General features: G+C 36.6%; 1 protein-coding gene across 3 annotated transcripts; it reads right to left on the bottom strand.

Moving 5' to 3' along the window:
• Window positions 1–610: 610 nt before the first annotated feature.
• Window positions 611–20,106, bottom strand: Sox21b. Of its 3 annotated transcripts, none has more exons than XM_008196089.3 (5): window positions 19,891–20,106; window positions 15,885–16,126; window positions 11,534–11,728; window positions 4,608–4,762; window positions 611–1,631 (listed from the first exon to the last, which is right to left on the bottom strand). In XM_008196089.3, exons 2-5 carry the CDS (start codon window positions 16,111–16,113, stop codon window positions 1,071–1,073), a joined length of 1,140 nt encoding a protein of 379 aa, XP_008194311.1. In that variant the 5' UTR covers window positions 16,114–16,126; window positions 19,891–20,106; the 3' UTR covers window positions 611–1,070. The 3 variants fall into 3 exon arrangements, with proteins under 3 accessions (XP_008194311.1, XP_064212911.1, XP_064212912.1); XM_064356841.1 differs by having other exon boundaries at window positions 11,615–11,728; XM_064356842.1 differs by lacking the exon at window positions 11,534–11,728.
• Between the last annotated feature and the right edge of the window lie 466 nt (window positions 20,107–20,572).

Raw genomic sequence — 20,572 nt, 5'->3', positions numbered from 1 at the left:
CATTTATTAACGAGTATGTGTGAAGAATAGTGAAAACAAAGAGCTATCTTGGTTTGACATTGTTACTAAAATACCACTAGTCCATTTCCAAAATATTTCTTAAAGTATTTGGAAGCCTAATTAAAAATTTGAAATGAAATATTTTTTACTCCAAATTTAATCTAAAAATTGATAGTCATGTGGGTTTTCACGATATTAGGGAAGTAGAGGAGATTAAAAAAAATAAATTCAAATTCAAACGAACAGATGAGTCAGTGGTTGATGAAAATTTGGTTGGTTTGTGAATAATTGAGCGTTTGTCCGGTGGTTTCCAACAAAACCCCTACACAATGACTTAAAAACCTTCTTGGTAATTACAACTGGTGAATAGTTCGATAGCATTCACGAGCCATTCCTAACAATGCGAGATGTTTATTTTCGAATTACACAAAACTGACACTTCACTATATCACAAAGGATAATAAACTATTAAATAGTCCATAAATCATTACACAAGACAGCATGTCGAATCGACGCGAAAACTGTACGCGTTATTCCAACACTTTCCCATAAAGCACCGGCTTTTATTAATAAGCTCTGCAGGAAGCCTGACTTGTGAAAATAAAAGACATTTTTGAAACAATCACAAACTAGTTTATTGTTCGAGATTTTTTGGATTTTTCAATAACATACCATTACATTAATTCTATATGTAGATAAGTTCATAATAACAAGGTATATGCGTGGATACGTAGTTTATAGCTACCGAAAAATAGGAACAAAAATTTGTGTGAACTAACCAAGCGCTTTGTACAATACTTCGAAATAAGGACAACGTGGTTGTTGCAATAATACATAATTAAAAACAACTATTTGTACACGCTAGAGAATTATTTACATTTATACAAGTGTTAGGTATTTAAAATTTGAACAAAACAAAATAAATTAATTTCCAATCGAAACAAATTCTTTTAACTATGTATACGTTTACATACAATTACGTCTATGGTTGCCTTTGCGGCTAGAATACTTAGAGAGATATTCACACGAACGCACCTAAAACCCACCAATCACATTCACAACCGATCTGGTCAAAATATTACAGTGAGGGGTCTCCGGAACTCTCCTCCGGGCGTCTGTGTGGGGTACTGGCTGGCGTACTGGGCCATGGGCAGGAGTCCGGGCACTGTGGCTCCTTGCTGCATGCCGCTGCTGGGGTAGTACCCCGGGAGGGCCCCCGGCGAGGCCCCGGCCGACGACGTCGTCGTCGAACTCGACGACGACGCCCCGTCCTGCCGCTCCGGGTTGGGCTTCACGTCCGGGGAGTCCGGCGACCGGGGCGACCCCAAATTCCCCGGGACTTGCTGGGGGGCGGAGGCGTCCGAGTACATCTTGCCGATGTCCAGGGGGTACGACCGTGAGGGGTCCGGGTTGTACTTGCTGTCCATGTACATCTTGGAGGACTCGAAGTAGGCCTTGGTGAGGGCGGAGGTCGAGTCCAGGTAGCCGCGCTCCAGGTAGCTCTTCGAGGACGAGTCCATGTACTTGGGGTCGGAGTACATGGACATGGCCAGGGTGGATGGGGGGATGTAGGGCGAGCGGTACTTGTCCGCTTCCATGGAGTACTTCATGGCGTCCATCGAACTCACCACCTGAAATCAAGGATTGTGGGGTGATTGTCGGAGGTGTTAATTTCGGTCGTTTAACGAGGGCTACTGGCCGGCTTCGGTAAACAGTCCCAAATAAACGTTTTTTGTGGAGCACATAAATCTGGTGTGTTAATCTGTATTTCCGTGTGGAACCTGGGATTGGAAAGGCAAACAGGCTGGAAACCGGCGAACAAAAATGTCATTTGTTGGGCAGTGTTTGTAGTGAATCGTCGTCGACGAGGTGAAAATTAAATTACTGTCCAGACGCCTTGTTTTCGGTAATTGTGATAATTGCGTCGAGTCGACAGTCTAGCCTGGCCCACTAATGAACAATAATGACAGGTTTTATTTAAACAACATCTTTGTTTACCACCGAAAATTGTTAGTGTAACCCTATATCTTGTTCGGTGAAGAAATAAAATGATTACGCGTAACGCAGGCGTTTGTTTAAATCGTTAAAGCACATTGTGTGGGATGATATATTGTCAGTTTTGTCCTGCAAGGTGCTGCTTTACGCGGACACAAAGGCATAACGTATTACACCGGTTCTTTGTACCAGACGTACGGAATTTTCAGCCCGCTCTGACAGCGTTCTCCTAGCGTTTTTACGCGAATAAATCACCAACACCGGAACGTGGTGCCGAAATTATCGGCCGCTAATTTCCCGGAGCGGATTCTTCTTACCCAAAGTCTGACTGTTCCTAATTAATTATGCCTCACTTTTATGGATTTGCTGATGCGGAACAATAAAACTTGGATAATCTTTGCCTTATTTATGTCTACGATTTTACAGCCAATATAATGCAAATGTTCCTGGATTTACGGCAGTAAAGATGTTTATCTTAATACAGGAAAGCTTTCGTGGTAACTTTGCGGCTATCTAACATACTCTGAGCATAAAGCAGACCTAAAGTCATTTTTCTCTTTACTGTTTTGTTATTTATTTTAAACAATGATTACAACAAAAAAGTGCCACTCCACGAACGAAATTGTACGAAAATTCGTGATGATGGTTTTACACCATCGCCTGAAATGGAGATTATTTCCGCACGATCAAATTTAGTCAACAAACGCGGACGCAGGAACTAGCGCAAAGAGAAACGTTCCTGGCTTTTGTTGGAAGAATTTTAATTCAGATTTTTATGGAAGTCGACGTTAATATTACCTCCCTACGAATAAATCTCGAAAAGAAATGAGAATGGTTTATTTAAACCGTTCCCGTCCACGCGATTTACCCAGCGTGAGATCTATAGATTTTCGAATCGAATGTATGGGGCTAAATCAAGTAAAGTAAGATTCATTGCGAGAAAAAACGAAAGTGGTTTCTTCATCCTTTTTGCCTGATGCTTGACGGGCAGATGATGAAAGTGAGCGCTTGTTTGTAGTTTTGTGGTAGGATATGGACGATTTTGTTCAAATTAATGAAATGCGATTGTGATGCAAATTCGCTGGTGGAAGTGAGTTGTTGGCCATTTGTGTGTCAGAATCGGTTGGAGCGAATTGAATGCGCGGTTTTTAAGACGGCTCGAGCTTAAAATGTCAAACGCCGGCGTCGAATTAAAGCAAAACATTGAGAGGTTGGTGTAAAGCCAAGATAAGTTTAAAAAGGCGCAATCGGCGTCAAATCACAATATGTAAATACGGCATAGAACAATTTATCCGGTCGTTGTGATGCAAATGAGGAGGCGAAGAGATGGTTGGCGCGAGGGAGTCGTGATTGGAACCGCTGGCTGTCACCGGGGCCCCGGACAAAGATTATTAAATCAGGATTAGCGGTGTGTTTGTGACTGGTCTGGAACCTTTTACAAGAAAAACAAGCATTGATTTGTTGGCCGTGGCAGGAATGTCGAGATCATGAATACGAATTAACAGCCACCAGATGTAGGGTGTTCGATTGTAAAATGCTGGGTTTATATCCACAAGTCTTGTTTGTGGACCGTAAAACCAATGAAGAGTATGGTTTATCACTCTCGGACGACTCCTGAAGTAGCCCACTGCTCGAAATGTAAATGGTCTTAATCAACTGTTCGCCGGAAAAATACGGACACATCGTATGCTAATATCCACTTCCATGGAAAATTTACGCAGCCGGACCACTTCTCCACGAGAACCTCTGGGAAACTTTAATATAACTAACATAAAGTTTAATTTTTACTACTTGGCCTCTGGTTTCATTTTATTCGTAATACATTTTTTTCACATGTTATTTTTTTGATAATAAATTTAAATTAAAAAGTTAACGTAATAGCAAGTTACGACACGAATACTGTAGGTACTGCCAGAAAAAATTTACGGATATTGGTATAAGTACAGGGTGAGTCAATAGTGGGTTACTTCTGACATGTTCCAAGACATGTCCTAAGAAATTTTTGATTTTGATTTTTAAAAACATTAAAATCTTGAATTAAATTTAATTTTTTAAGTATTACCAATCTGGTCAGTTGAAATCGGTAACATTGGTTGCATATTTATAGAAATGCAGAAATAACCCACTATTGACTAACCCTGTATATTCTTAGGTATTATCTGCACTATAAAATTATTCGTTAAGAATTTTCGTAGTTTCGTAGAAAATGTTAATATATGATATTATTTTCCATGTTTCTGAAGCTTTTCAAAAAATTTTCGATCACTTTATTTATGTAGAAATTTGGAAATCTTTTTCCAATATTTTGCTGTACCGCTTAACCCGTCATTGTCGTCCTGTGACCGTGCACTTTTTAACCCCATCTTTCGGGCTGAGTGGCTTCAGAATTGATGTCTTGCACACAAAAGATAATAAATCGATGATTACTTAGCCTGTAATCCCCCAAGTTACATGGACAATTTGTGTTTACTGTAACTAACGAAGTGTGAGAAATAATACACCAGTTTTTATCGGTCAAAGCGCGAAGTCATGATGATGGACGCGTCATGGGACGGTCCAGGTGTGCATATATTGATGGTCAAGGAAAGCATTTTTTGATAAATTGTGTTTACCTGAGCGGGTGCTGTGAGTCCTGCGGACATTGCAGCGGCCGATTGCTGGGCCGCCGCCGCTGCCGCCGCCATGGAGGCGGCACTTAGGGAGCCGTAGGCGGCCGATGGGTTGTAGTACGAGGCCATGGACTGACCCATGCTGCTGGCGGCCATGCCTGAAAAAATTGCAAAGAACAGAGTTACCTTTCTGAAATAGTTGTAAGGTAAATAAAGACACAGGAAATATTCTAAATGTAAGTTCACACTCATTAACACGAGAAGAAATGGGTGCTGTATCTATATACGAAACGGTATTTTAATTTATGTCTAAATTATTGTAAATGAATAAATATACATTTCGCCTGGTGGTTCAACTAACTATCAAGGCTAAGAAACAGTTACATTTCACAAAATTTATTTATATTTGCATCCTTAACCGGATATAGACATTAACAACTCTTTTATGTGGCTGAATAAAATTTGGCGAGGTACTTCAGCCAGCGTCATTCTTTTATGCTTATTTGCCTGGCAATGTTTATTTAGTACTTTGATTTGAACGGAACTTGTTCCACATTTGATTTATTGACCTCTTTTTTACCGCTATTAATAGCGTATCAATGGTAAAACACTTGTCAGAAAAAAATTGAGAAATTTACAGTAATAACTTCGGGCAACTTGCGGGAGTCCTTGATTGGATCATTCTCCTCGTTTTTTATTTTATTTATTAAATTATAAGATTCTCTTTTCTGTTCACCTATTTTAAGAAATTTCAAATTATCGAAAAAATTGTTGATACGTTTATTCTTCCAATGATCGATCCTCTTTTTCGAAATTCGCTGACTCACTCTGTATAAATTAATTGTTACCAACAATGGGATGGAATGTTTTCTTGACACTCAAGATATGGGCATGTTTGATAAATGTGACTCCAGATGACCGGGTAATGTTTTTCGTAGTTATTTTACCCAAGGCAATTTTGAGTTCAAGTGCTTGATTGAAGGTATCGTTTTGTTAAAGTTTTATTGTGCTTGGATTGTCATCGTCATGTAAGGCTATGGATAATATTAAATTGAATTTATCGAAGTTATTTCCAGTGACAACTTATTACCCCACGCAGTTTTAGTTCTAAAAATGTGAAAGCTAGTTTCGCAAAGAAGTAAACAGTAGTGTGCAACGTAATTTTGCTCTCATCCATAATTACGCTGCGGAATTATCATATTAATTAGTTCTAAAGCAATCAGAGCTTTTCATACAGATGTCGGTAATACCTTATAGAGTGGCATAATTACAATAATAAAGCAAGGAATTTTTGTAATAATTGCATTAAGCGATTTATTTACAATTTTCTACTCTCGACCGATCAATAAAGTGAACGGAGATTAAGGCCGTATTGTGCATTGTAACCGTTTTACATGAAAGAATGCCGTAATAAGAAATAGCGCTTTTTGAACGTTTTAATTAATGCTCGAATGCATTACAGGTCAAAAATTTGACGCTACTGTGCTAAACGCTTAAATTATCCAATTAGGAAAGACTTAATAAAAATCATTAACGATGCAGCCGGATCGTAAAATCCGTGTGTGAAAACGAAATAAAAGACCTCGATGGCCAAGCTGAAGGTATGAGACGGCGTATTTACGCGTCAATCACAACTCATTTGAACGAGAGATTTGACAGGTGAGATTGGTGTACGTAGTGATTTATAATATTACAGCAATAGTGAAGACAGAAATGCTTGTAAGTGACAGATGTGTGTGTATAATTTCGTATCTGAAATGTGTGATTACGCACGGGTTAAAAATGATGACTTTATTCTTGGAGAATGCCAGTTTGACTCCTACCATTCATTCCTTCCGACGTAATTGATGTGATTAATACCTTTTTTGGATGTTTGGATTATCGAGTTTGATTATTATTGATCGATTGGACGGGAATGCTCGCGCTATTAACAGCGATCTTCGAGGATCTAAGTCTTAGTTGCGGAGAAAGCGCCAATCGAAAGCTTAATTAAAACTCAATTAAACACAATTACTTTGAGTTTGTCCGAGTCACAACACCGAAAGTTGCACAACAAACTCATCGATTGCAGCCACTGAAAGTCGCATAAATCGATCCTGCAGTTTGTCCAAACGTAAAAGCTTTATAGTCCTGCAACCAGTTTTGCTCTGGCTCCAAGCTGTGTGCAAGGGTTTACTACTTTAATCAAAAATATTTTTGCTAATAGCAATTGCGAGATGAGTGAAAAAAGTAAAAAATAAGAGAAAACTTTTCATGTCTACAATTTATTTACAGTAAAACCTCTTATTAACGGACACCCATGGGGAAATGTTTAATTGTCCGTTGTAGAGAGGTGTCCCCTAATGGGAGGTGGGAAATTCTAATATAGGTTTTGTTACGTTCCTACAAAAATGTCCGTTGTGAAGAGGTGTCCGTCGTTGGGAGATGTCCATTTAGGGAGATTTCATCGTATTTATTTCAACAATAATTTTATTTTCAATATTTTTTTGGAAATTAATCCAAATTAAAAATTATAGGTATCCAAAAAAGCGGACAAAAATAAAGTCTACAGTGTGGACTTGGATTTTTTACAAGAAATATTTTATTTGCAGCACATATTTATTGTAATACAAAAATTGAAAATAGCTATTATTAATTGCATTTTCTGTCCAGATAAATGATCATATTGTTACCTTGTGTGATGATAATTACGTGTGGGGAAAGTCGTTTACGCTGCTTGCATAATTGTTATCTCTAAATAACATGTCATTGTCAGTTATACTTTTCTTTTCTGAATTAAAGCTGAAATTTCAAACCCCGTGGAATAATTTACGCTTAGCGACGCCTCGATTAAAATAAACATATTTCAATAGCTAATGGTTTATTTATGTAAACCGCGTCGATGTAATTTCGCAATATTTGCACCTATTGATGCGGAACAAAACTGTAACATTTATGCAAGATATCTCCATCATAATACAAAATCATAAAACATTTGCTATGCAGGTCACGAAGCGATTGCGGGTATGTTTCCAATTTGGCTTGGTTTGGCCACAAAAGACAGTTGTGACAAGAGAGAATTGGGCAATCGGTGCAGAAATTGCGAAATAAGTTTAAGAGATGGTGGTCATATTTCAGGATTAGTCGTTTTTTCTATCTGCCAGCAACATCTAGTCAAATAATATTTTAGTGTTGAAAATGACCTCGCGTGCTTTTGCTGTTATAAATTATGAGCCGCACGCACCGACACAGACGGATAATGGATCGTTTTGCCATGGATGCCAACTAAACATTTGTTCTTCACAATGGTGACTACATTATGGCCGTAGTCGAAATATTAATGACACTCAAACTAAATTACACACCTCAATGTTTACATTTGTCCACCGCATTAATAAACATATTACCGACACAGACGCCTTGCTATGATTAATATCGAAGGAGCCGATATTTAATTCACCCAAGAAAAATAAACGAACCGACTGGAATATTGATTCGAAAGCTCACAAAACTATCACGGGTCAAGGATGGCAATCAGCGGTTTTAACATGACTAGGGACTGTAGTAATTAATTCGAAAAAAGAACATTTCTGTAACCTTAACCGTCAAAACCCAGTTTCCGGTTCCCACTTTAATTTTCATGACAGTCCGTCAAGATTATGTTCCCCAATTTTTAAATTGGGCTGGAAGTTTTCTCCGGAGCCGATTTTTTGATGCCCTGAATTGATGAGCAAACATCTGGCAGCTCGGTTTATCTCTTACATCTAATTTTACACGCCCATATTGCTTGTAAAAGATAATGTAATAGGCGTGAAAGTAAATTAAATTAAGTGAGCCGTCTGCGCAACATTTTTGATAGAAAACTGTATTTTCTGTAATAAAAAAATAATAATTCTTATAGATTACATCCTGTTTGAATGCATCAAAATAATGTAAGAGTTCATGTGCATAACCAGTTGCAATATTTCTATCTCGAGTATTTACTTCCGCTTGAGCACGGAGGCAATTTGTCAGAGCTTTATTTCCGCCACAGTGATCATATTTCAGCAAACGTACCAAAAGCTTGTTATTAATTAATCGGGCGAGTTTACGAGCCTGAATGCAAAATTCGGGCAAGATGTTCTGTAAATAATAAGTTTAATAAGCAGGCATGACAAGTATGGACAGAACACGCTAAGTTGCCCGTAATTTACCGGCTAACGCCCTTAAAGTCAAGATATAGCGCATAAACACAACGACTTAGTGTTTTACATATTAACTGCCCGGCAATCTACCCGGTTATTGTTCATAAAAGTGAACAGGTTCGCTACCGGCCCAAGCCCATCGTTTTAATTTTATTTCGATCATTTCCAAACCTCGAAGCGATTTATTAAATATCGATAATTTATCGCCGTCATAAAGCATCTCTCGCAAAAAGCGTGTTGTCAAAGCACGTGTTTAATTCGGCAACGAGAAGTGATGGGATTGCCCCCCAGGAGGCTTCAAGGGGAGCTATCAAGACACCAAATTCCAGGCGTATTTCTCGCCTAAAGCCGCATTCACACCCGACACGGACGGCGTTAAATTAACCGCATTCATAATTATTGTCAAGGTGATGGAAGTACACTTAAGAATTAGACAATGGCTCACGGTCGCACATTAATTACTCATTTTTATTCAACAAAGCTGACATTAAACGCTTGTTTGCGCAACTGTTGACAGCCAGAAGACAATCACATGATTTAAGAGGAAAACACCTTATTGATTCAATCATTCGTTCGCGCAGCAAGAAAGAAACGCTGATGACTTTAAACTCGAAATAAATTAAAATAAGAACTGTTTTCGCAAAATCAAGTGTGTACACACTTCGAATGATTCAAGCGGGTCTTTACCTTGGAAAATTACAATAAATTGGGAAAACTAAAATTGGAAAAAATAAGTGTTTAATGCCAAAAGCCAATATTTAGCTTATTGTTTATTAAGTGTGACAGCAGCTCCAAGTGAATCACTTTATGTATATTTATTCGTTATTTTTAGATTCATTGTTGTAGGTGTTGTAGGTAACATTTGTTTTAAATTAAAATGTTCCAACAAAAAAACAATAACTCTCATACGAAAACGCTTAAAGTTCTCGGGTGTCTAGTAGGCAACTCACATAAGCTCGTTGCATAACGACAGTCCTGGAACTTTAAGCTTGTTTTCGCACTCGTGTAATCGTGTAAAATCACCAGTTTTTAAAACTTAAAAACGCCGCTAGGAAGATTAATAACAATTTGAAGAGAAGCGTTGGATTCCAAGATTTTATAATTCAATAAATTATGGCCACAGCTGGATAAATGAAATGACTGGAAATTAATTAAAATATAATAAAGAATAAATTTGTTGAAGATTAAATCACTCTCGTCTTGCACATTAATTCTCGTTAATGAACCTACAATACCGTACATGACGTTAATTAAATGTTTAAGTAATTAAATCATCATTTGAATTGATATCTTTGCCGGACTTTCCACGTCGTTTTGAAAATTGATTTGAAGTCAAATGAACCGGATAAACAAATTCTAGAAGGAAAACGTCCCCAAGGGCCCTGAATTAGGGGTCCTAGGTGTCAAAATTTGAAATGGGTCACCTTGCCTTAAATCCAATTAAGATTAAGTAGAATTTCGGTTAAAATTGTAGAATTTTCCGTCCATTCACGGTGGAATTTTAAGCATGTATGTAAAAAGCGGGGGTCCAGTATTCTGACCGCGGGATCTCACACCTTTTTGGTCCAGGTGTTATAACACACACTCGACTGGACATCAGCGATATCCCCTCGAATGTGAATGTGTGAGGAGAGGTCTTATTTCGAACATGAATCATCCGTTCAGGCGGATCTGTTTCTTTTTGTATCGATTTAACATCGTTACCGATCGTGTTACGGATGATTTAAGGACGACGATTTGTAAGGATTTAAATTTTAATGTTTTCCGACGTGTTTGCCTGATTATGTACTCGACAAAATAGCATGTGTGGACGTTATTTTAAACGTGGGGTATTATTGCTCTTATAAATCGCATCGTTAAGTCACCATCGGGCTATAAGCTGTATTAATGAAGAAGCGAACGCAATTACGGCGAAAATATAAACAACGTCGTCCTTCGCTGCTTCGCCATAAAACGGCACTTCTGATTCAGGCTTTATGGCCATTTTCGGAATTCAAAATTTTAAATTATTTTATTTCAAACATTATGAACATATCTTCACGCAGTTTTCGTCATATAAAAAATAAATTGGTGAAGATTCCAAAAAACGCCGAGGAACAAGAGAATGGTTTTATACCATTTATTAGTCGGTATGGGTTTGGATAATAATGCAATTACAGCTCGGCTGTAAGTCCGTTATCTTTGATTAAAACTATCGGAGGCATGATTGCGTTAATTATAATTTTATAATATATCGACCAGGTGTTGTGTGTAACGTTAAAATCGCGCAGCACAGCTCCTTAATCTCCATTTTGAATGAGAATGACAGCACAAAGCTCGGAATACAATCCTAGCATTGTGCTTTTCAATCAATAGTATTGAAATTTGATTTTGTCTGTTTTCTTATAATATCCAGGTAGCGACCGGATTTATTCATGCGCATTGTGTTTAATGGGAAAGTGGAGTGAACTGAAATTGTGTAAATATTTAACTCCACCAGTCAGGCTATTGGGATCGAATTTAATTTCATTTCGGATTTTGTTATTTTACAAAAAGCCATTGTTGTAAGGCCGCGTTGATTTATATCGAATTCGTGACGGAAAATCTAATTTTTAAATTTCATTCAGAACGCAAAATACAACTGGGAGCTTTTTAAACAGAAAATAAAATTAGTTTTGAAAAGGTATTGTCTACAATTGAAAACCGAAAAACGGATATTCAGTCGCCGGTATTGTCGATTTTTCCACAATTGTGTCATTCGGCTTTAATTTCAGTTAAAACACTAACCAGCTCTCAATGCGTCCATTGGCACTGAAGGGTATGGAATCGAATAGGGATAGCCTTCTTTTCGCAAGGTTTTTGGCTTACGTCTTGGCCGGTATTTGTAGTCGGGATGCTCCTTCATATGCATTGCACGTAACCGTTTTGCTTCGTCGATGAAAGGCCGCTTTTCGTCCTCCGTCAGGAGCTTCCATTCCGCACCTGAAATCAGATAAACATCCTTTGACGCCAACGAGCTTTTGCGCTATCTAACTGCTGAATGAGCAATAATTATGCACATTATTTGATTTAATGGTTTTCCAAATCGAACGCTTTGGAACTTGTTAGTTGTTAGAAGCAGGCAGAATAATATAATTATTTGGAAATAGAAATGTAATAATATTTGTATACGAATTTTTTTTCAACGTTTGTAGCTTAAAAATTGGTGTAATATTCAAGGGTAGGTAAGTCAATATGTTCGTAAAAAAATTACGATTTTGGCGAATTTGTGCGTCGATACACAAGCAAAGGAATAGTCAAAACAATCGGTTTCTGCCGACGAACTGGCTCCGAAAAAGAAAGGCCTGTAAAATTTTAGCCGAAAAAATGATGACTGATGACCACGTTTTTTTGGAATCATCTACTTTGACTGTTTAAAAAAGGAAAAACGAATATCCACTATGACTTGTAGTTGGACAGGTTGAACGAAGAAATCAAGAAAAAATTTCCATATATGGTCAAGAAAAAATATTATTCCATCAAGATCAAGCAAATGGATGGATTCACACCTGTGAAGCTTCAACAGGGAAGCGATTTTTTTCTGTATCCAAATATGAAGAAATGGATTTACGTCGGACGAAAGACCAAGGAGGTGGTGTTATAAAAGGTTTATAGTAGGTTTCTATTTCTGTAGAGTTCGAGAAGAGACCCAAAATCCTATATTTTTCTACTGTTTTTTTTGACGTTTATATTCTAGGGCGCATTTTAGGAAAATATTTTGATTATTTAGCGTCCCAAAACACTTGCTTTTTCGGGATTTTATTTCTAAATCTTTCATTTCAAAAATAAATAAATTTTAGTTTTTTTTTAGACTTTGTATTATCCGAAATTAAACAAAAATCAATACAAAAATAATTGTAAATACAATGGTAATTTTCTTATTTAGGCCTAACTGCACGGGTTGGCTTATGAGTCAACAAAGCTAGACTTACAGATATAAGTGGAGTTTAAAGAAATCGAGCTGCATTGTGACAATTTATCTGTTAAATATTTAATCCGACAAATACGTGAAAATGTTGCGGATGTCGTTTATTTCTGTTATCAAGAATAAAATAATTCAACGAAATTAAAAATAGTGAGTACTTGCTTAAGTTTTTAATTATAAGTCAATTTAAAAAAAGGTTTACTGCAGGGATGACTAGGACAGAAAGAGAGGTAGATGTTTAAGTATTACAATGTACCAAAAATATATGTATTTTGTGTGTAGGCAGAGGTGCAAAGAAAGAAAACACCACCAATCAATAAAAAAAGAAATCATCTGAGAATTTTTATCTTGAGCTACCATCTGCAATGAAAATTCTCTGGAAAAACTGTGTATTAGAAGACGCTTAAAAGTCCACAACTGTATCAAAATTACAACATTAAAAAAGCTATTAGATATTTAGAATTCGAGAAGGAAAAAAGAATTCGAGTTGGAAGAGTTGGAAGAGTTGAAAGAATTCAAATTGGTAAAAAAGTCTTCGGAATGAGAGTTAAGTTGGAGTTAAGTTGAATTGAAAAGTCAGTTTAGTGTTACTATGGACGTTTATTTAAATAATTTAAAATTTATTAAAATAATTTAAAAATCTTGCTTTTGTGTTCAACAATGTTATTTAATAACAAAAATGAAGATGATTAAACGATTAAGGTTTCATAATTTAACACGATGATTAGAATTTCGCAGATCTTTATCTTATCTTTATGGTGCCATCATCTAATCTAGATTCTCTTCAGTTTTCATCTCAATTTTTCACAATATTGCATAAAATTGCCATTGCAACAAATACTACCAAAGCATTCTCAATTTTTAAGTGGCAGCAAGAACAAAAAATTGTCTTACTATACCGAAGGTGTATTGAATGTTATTTCGTTTAAAATGCTTTTTGAAGCAATCTAACTAATTTTTTTATTATACAAACCAAGCTTTGGCACTTATTTTCGATGGATTTTATATTTAAACCACACCGGTACAGCTAGGCCTTAGTGTTTTTTTAAATATCTCTAAAATTCCAACAAGCGATTTAATAACTTTTGCATAAAACCTTGCAGCCGAATGATCTTTTAAACGTTTTAAAAAAAATTTAATAAACAGAAATAATAAAAATATTTTTTAAATAAAAATTCCTTGAACCGCAATACACATCATTCCGAAATTTGGAATTTCTGCGAATACTTAGGACTCGAATGGCAGGTAATTATTCTAAAAAGCTGTCGGCCGCTCGCTTTGTAATTGTTTTTATTTATTTATAAACGGTAAATTTTTCGGCTCTAATGCAACAAATTTTTACGAGTGTGCTAAACAAAAAGAATTTATCACTATTTGAAAACAAAAATCTACAAAATGGTGTCCATTTGTTTTTATGGTACACCTATGTATGCCTTTCAACTCTTGATAATATAATGCTTAGCAAACAAGATAAGGAAATTAACGTACTGTGAACATAATAAAAGTGCAACTCTAATTCACACATACCTAAAAATGTATGCATTTTTAATGGCTTGTGTAGTTATCTCCCCATCTCTTGCATTTCCAAACAATTTAGTTGTAATTTCTTAACTAAAAGTGGGTATTTAAAAATTTGACATAGTGGCTTTTTTGCTGTGAATTCAAAGTGGGTGGTAGTGAATACAGCACTTCAGTATTTAATAGTAGGTACAAGAGTTTGAAAGGAAACTGAAAATCCAATTATATCTGAATATAGTCCGTGTTGATTAAAACGGTCTCACATCCAGCTGAATGGGCTCGTGAATCGTAATTTTTCGGCGACAATATCCGATTCTTCTCGCTTTCATTGGGAATAAATTAGAGGAAAACTTTAGACAAATACAGGACGTGTTCGATGCATTCGATCCACTTCCTCTGTATAAAGCACGTAGCATTGTTGCGGATGCTTGCACCTGTTCTGCCATTGGATGGAACAATGAAACAGTCGATTGGCTCGTCCAATAGCGAGCCTGTATTACATTACGTCGGTTTTTGTTCAGTGTTTTGTCATTTTGTGTCTAGAACTTTGTACGGCGCTACTGTAGGCCCTTTTGTGCGTGCCTCCTGAAGCGAGATAAGAATTAATTACAAGCCATGATGGGCCTTTGTTCAACTCGCTGATTCTCATTTTCTCTCAAAGATAATTTAATGCTAGCGCCCTCGCAGGATGCCACCGGCTCCTTATTCCTGAGCCGGGAAAATCGCTCAGCATACACCTGCCCGATAGTTCAGTCTTCAGTGTTGTAATGACAAAATTATCGTTGGCGTTCTAATTGGGCCCTGTATCTCTAATATTTACCCTAGGTATGAATCTACCTCGGTCTAAAAGGTTTGTTTGTCCAAGGGCGCCACTGGACGTTAAAAAACCGCACTGTGGCATTGTGTGTCCGAGTATAGACGAGATAAAGCAATCATCGGAAACAATCTCTTTGCAATGATGTAACTTGAAGTATATCCATTCGGGGAACAATGTCTTGCAACAATGCCAACTAAAGAGACATCGTTGGCGCTTTTGTCTCATTCAAAGTGTTTGTTGCGGATAAAAGGACAGTTTGAACTCGAAATCTATAGCAAAATATAAGCGCATTCTCTTCTAATATTGCCTTTCGAATTGTGCCATTGTGAAAGAGTGGGCGTTTCAATCGGCCAGGTGCTATTTTTGGCCTTTTTTCCCGAATTTAATTCGAAATGGACTAGACAAGACAGCATGAATATGAAAACACTCGAACATCCAGAGTGCCGTGAAACAGCAGCTGTTGACTGTCACTTGTCGATCAGAGCCTTCCTAGATGATATGAATAATAAAAATGAATAATGCAGCGGCCTCCCCACTACACAGCTACAATGTGTTATGATATGCTCTTATATTGCCATTTAGGGTGGAAAATGTATTTAGAGTGTGACGTTTACAGGATACATATGTGGAGAGCCCTTTCATATGCTAAACAACGTTTTTATAAAGTTTTAAAATTCATATCGTATTTATTAGGTTCATACAGCGCGTCCAATTCAATAACTCTTTTAAATGAACACGGCCGGACAGCTTTGTTATTTTTCTCCTTAACTAAACATTTTGATTTAACCAACAATAACACAATTAATATTTCGTTGGGAAAACATGGTAGCACGCCTTACCTAATCGCTTGGAGATTTCCGAGTTGTGCATTTTGGGGTTTTCTTGAGCAATTTTTCGCCTCTGCAGCCGCGACCACACCATGAAGGCGTTCATCGGCCGCTTGATGTGGTCTTCTTGCTTCTTCGTTGCTTGCGGGTTTTGCAGACCTTGAGGGACGCCCAAGGCGGCTCCACCCAAGGAAGCCATCCTCGAGAGTCCCTCCGCGGCACTGAAGCCGCCCTCGCACATCTGACCCACAGATCTGGAATAGAAAAATACAGGTTTATTGAAGAGTTGAATGCATAGATTTCATAAATTTCGGCCATTGTAACAGACATCTAGGCCTGGAAGTGCCGCTGCTGCAGGAATGCGCCACACCTTGGAACTGAATAACTCAATTTATCTAAGTATCTACTTCCTTTCAAAAACTGTTTTAGGAAAGTTTCGATTTGAAGCAAAATTTTGATGAGGTGAAATATTACATAAATTGCAAGTTATGAGTATTGATGCCAATTTGCTTAATTTCTGAATCGTTTGAATCAACAATTTTAATTGGGTAGGTAATGGATAGGAATATTGCGTTGTAAACCTGTTAACACTTATTAGCATTTATTTTATATTTCCTTGTAAAAGTTAAGTTGAAATTAGATATTTATTGTGATAATAAACAGGTGCACCTTTTTAAATAAATAAACTAATGCTAAATAATAAATTAAATTTGAAAGTTTTAATTTATCACAATGATTACATTCGAATGTAATGCTAATTACTTTCAAGTTGCAGTGTAATCTTTTTATCTTTCAGTTCGCTACCCATAAAATGTAATAATAATACAAAGCCAGTAAAAAATTTGACAGTTTTGATTTCTGACTTATAAAAAGGGTGCAAACCAGTTCCTCTGGTTTATGCTTGAAAACACCTTGTAACGGTGAGGATGCATCTGGTTATCTATGTAATTTCAATTTGATTTCGTTTTTGTTTTCTTCATTTAAGATTTTTTAATACATTCCAAAAGCAATAAAAAATTAATAATTTCCAACAAGCCATTTTTTTTTCATCAAAATTCTTATATTTTTCCGTATGCGTGTAAATTTGTTCAGATTTTTTTACAATTCCTTATAGGTACCTTAATAAAATGTGTTTTTGTGTAAAAAATCCATAAAAAATGTCACTACCACCGAAAATAATTAAGTATAAATTAAAAATTAAAAATAGTAAAAACTTCTTTAAAACGTATACGTATTGTTATAATTCAAAAAAAAATGAGCTTGTTGTAAATCTAATGAAATGATATATTTGGATTCTCCACAGTTAGAATACCTTTTTTTATATTGATGACCCTTTTGGTCACTTACATATTTTTATACAACGTATCTTATCTAAGACTTTCGAGCTTAATAATAATAATTCAGTGATTTGTCAAGGGATTGTTATAAAATTGAGAATGTACATATTTTTTTCATGCAAAACAAATATCTTCCGAGGACGAATTTTTTTACAGCATTTTTATTGGCAATAATTTTTTTAACATACCTAGGTCTTAAATAATTTAACATTTGAAAATGGCATGTTTTTACGACTTGAGTATTAATTGGATTTTTGAATTTCATAAAAATCCGTTGACAAATATCTGAAATATCAGACTCGAAAGTTTTAGGTGAGACACCCTGTATAGTCTACTACACAGACTATGCCCTGATAATTTGACTACTGTGCTTTGAAAAAACAAAAATAAACCCAAAATATATTAAAAATTAAAGTTTTTTGTAGACATTTCAATATGAAAATATATCATAATTTGTGGTAAAATTTTTAGAGACAAAACCAAAAAACTAATAATGACCACAGAGCTAGTTTTCTTAACAACAGAAAGGTTCAGGTCACACAAGTACTTATCGAACGTGTTTATTTTTTGTAAATTTATAGAGCGCTCGTTGAGAAGTGTTATTTTTGGAAAAAATCTGATTTGCCATAATTTCAAAAATATAGAACGTCTGACTGATGATTGCCCAGAATTCGTTCTGTCTCTAGTCGCTGTAAAATTTTCTAAAAATTTCTCTTCAAGTTCTCCCACACGACTTTAGTTAAGTCCCGTGCAAACAAAAACGTATAAACAAGCCTTCTAAAGTAAATAAAATATTTGAAAAAGCCAAACATGAAAGCAATCATAATAATATTCAGCCTCTGATGTGCCTTTTGTGTCTCTCTTTATGAATATGGAATGGTCCTGGCCTGATGCTGCATTATTCAAAAGTTGAGAGCTTAATTTACCACACCGCGACTATTTAAAATCGTATTAAAAATTAGTGACGCGAAATTACCTACTCACAATCCCAAAAACGATTCAAATTGTTTTCGATCAAGGTCGAAAAAAACCAAAACTGATTTATTTTATTACACGACTTTTGGTCTTAAAATTTGATACAGATGAGTTGGCAATCACCACAACCGATTCCCCGAAAGTAATAATAAATGCGGGAGGGCATTAAACCGTCAAATAATTTAAATAACTAATAGAGCTGTCAGGTTCCACCATATATAAAACACCTCCGTTGCTTTTGCCGACGGCAAACTCAGGTAGGTTGTCGGCAGCATGTTTGAGTAGCCGAATTTTTTATTTAATTAACAAACTATTACCAATGCTTGACTCTCCAAATAGAGAAAGTTCCTCAACTGTTGCAGGCGTAAATTTATTGGCCGCAAATAGAGGCGGCAGATAACAAGGGATAAACCACCCCTGCTGGACCTTTGTCCAGCCAAGTGAGAGATTACTTCCCGCCGTGGGATTATTATGAAGCCACTGGACTGGTCTCGAGAGCCACTTTCCGAGATGATTCGTCCACATTTCTCGAAATGCATTAATGATTTACACCGAATCTTTGTAAGGAGATTAAATCCTTAAATCTGATTTAGGTCCCGAAGGGCACCGCTAACTACATAAATCACGGATTATAGTGTGTTATTTATCTATTTTTAATTATTTTACGTGTGATATTACGGCACAACAAATCAATTCGATTTTCACAAAAAAATTCAAGTTTTGACTTATTTATGAATTTTGGGAGTGCCGCCGCTGTACAAGCGGCCAGTGCGGCCTTTTACGGCTACAGTATTCAAATGGTAATAATTTATGGCAGCTACATACACATATAAATTAAAATAATTAATTGCATATTAAGAAAATCGGAATATTGCATGCCTGTAATTAATAGACTGCTAAATAATTTATAACATATACATACGTCAAAACAATAAACCTGTAACTCAACACATTCATGGCATGATGTTTTGTGATTAAGTGCACATTTTTATCATGAAAAGTGCTAAATGTTCTCAACCTTGGATTCGCACAATGGAGACATTTATTTCTGCGATTTCTCGAGCCGGAAATTTCATTCGTTTATAAAAAGCAAATTAGACACGCATCTGATGCAAATTAGCGTCTGGTGATTTATGGCATGGTCTTCAAATCCAGTCATTTAATTTTGAACAAATAGTAACTAGAGATAATCTTTGATCATCTTTAAACCAGGGATGAATTCACGAAAAAATCTCTTCTCAGTAGAGGGTTGCTGACAAAAACTGGACACACTTTGTCAAACATGGAATGGTAGAATAGTCTAACAACCGCAAAATATCTTAATAACTTTTTTATTTGAAAACTCAACCGTGCAGGTCTTTGAACACGACCTTTAAATGAATGAGCTAAGCTAAGGGTTATGATTATGGTCAGTTGTAACTTTTGACCTATTTTTTTATATCAATGGACCGATGATAAAGCACGTAAATAGATAATGCTCTTAATTTCAAGTGTCGCCTTTATGTCTGAAGTGCGTCGATCGATAAGAATCTGCTCTAGAATTTAGTGGACTGAGGCAAATAATTTTTACAGCTTGGGGGTGGAAACAGCCTTGACGGCCAATGTTTACCCTTTTGAAGTGAGTGGTGTTAATTCGTGTGATGTCACTCGAATTATGCGTAAAAATTATCACTTGTGATCGCGAGTAAACAGTGAGGATGTCCTACCTGATGAAGTGGCCGTTGGAGGCCTGCCTCTGTAGGTCCAGATCAATTTTGAAGCAGTTTCGTCCCGATGATTAGCACAAAACCTATCAGTCCAACACACGGCACAATCGCACAATTAATTACAATGTCCCTATTGTCAGAAATAATGGCAACATTGGCGACATAGGTGTAAATGCGTGTATCTCACCGAAAAGCACTGAACTCTATGCAGTTGTGGCATGGTCCCAAGCTGGGTTTGGAGAAGGCATGCGCAAGGAAAAGCTCCCGTCCGTGGCCAATGGCAGGCGGAGGTGGGGCCTAGGGCATTATCTACACAAGTTGTGGTTCGAATGCTGAATGGAAACGCCTCTTGATTGTTATGTTAATTTTTTGTCTCTTATTCTTTCATACAGGTGTTTTTGAATTGTGCTGAGTATACTATTTTTTGTGTGCATGTTGTTGTTGTTGACAAAAGGCATGGATGGAAGCGAATAGCCTCTTCTTCTCCACGGTCGCACCATCAATGGGTGTCAGTTTCAAAACTTGAATGCTGGGAGCTGCTCGAGTGGCTTGATGGTATTGTGCCACTTTTTAATTAACTAACTTTACGCGGATTATCATGGGAAAACCACTTCGCTTAATTTCATTCACGACCTCTCGAGACACGAGCTTCAACCAAACGAAAATTCATTTTTTTCATACC

This window comes from Tribolium castaneum, chromosome 5 (genome assembly GCF_031307605.1).
Source record: "Tribolium castaneum strain GA2 chromosome 5, icTriCast1.1, whole genome shotgun sequence".
Lineage (NCBI taxonomy): Eukaryota > Metazoa > Arthropoda > Insecta > Coleoptera > Tenebrionidae > Tribolium > Tribolium castaneum.
Note: the sequence above shows the minus strand (reverse complement) of the source record. Positions and strands in the feature narration are given on the sequence as shown.

What these genes read in the sequence shown, in the direction of transcription:
- Sox21b (XM_008196089.3), bottom strand. Translation starts at nt 16,113, where the DNA reads ATGTGCGAGGGCGGCTTCAGTGCCGCGGAGGGACTCTCGAGGATGGCT. An exon ending in GGAAATCTCCAAGCGATTAG is followed by an intron (nt 11,729 to 15,884) that starts GTAAGGCGTGCT and finishes ATCTGATTTCAG; the next exon opens with GTGCGGAATGGAAGCTCCTG. An exon ending in GACTCACAGCACCCGCTCAG is followed by an intron (nt 1,632 to 4,607) that starts GTAAACACAATT and finishes CCTTGATTTCAG; the next exon opens with GTGGTGAGTTCGATGGACGC.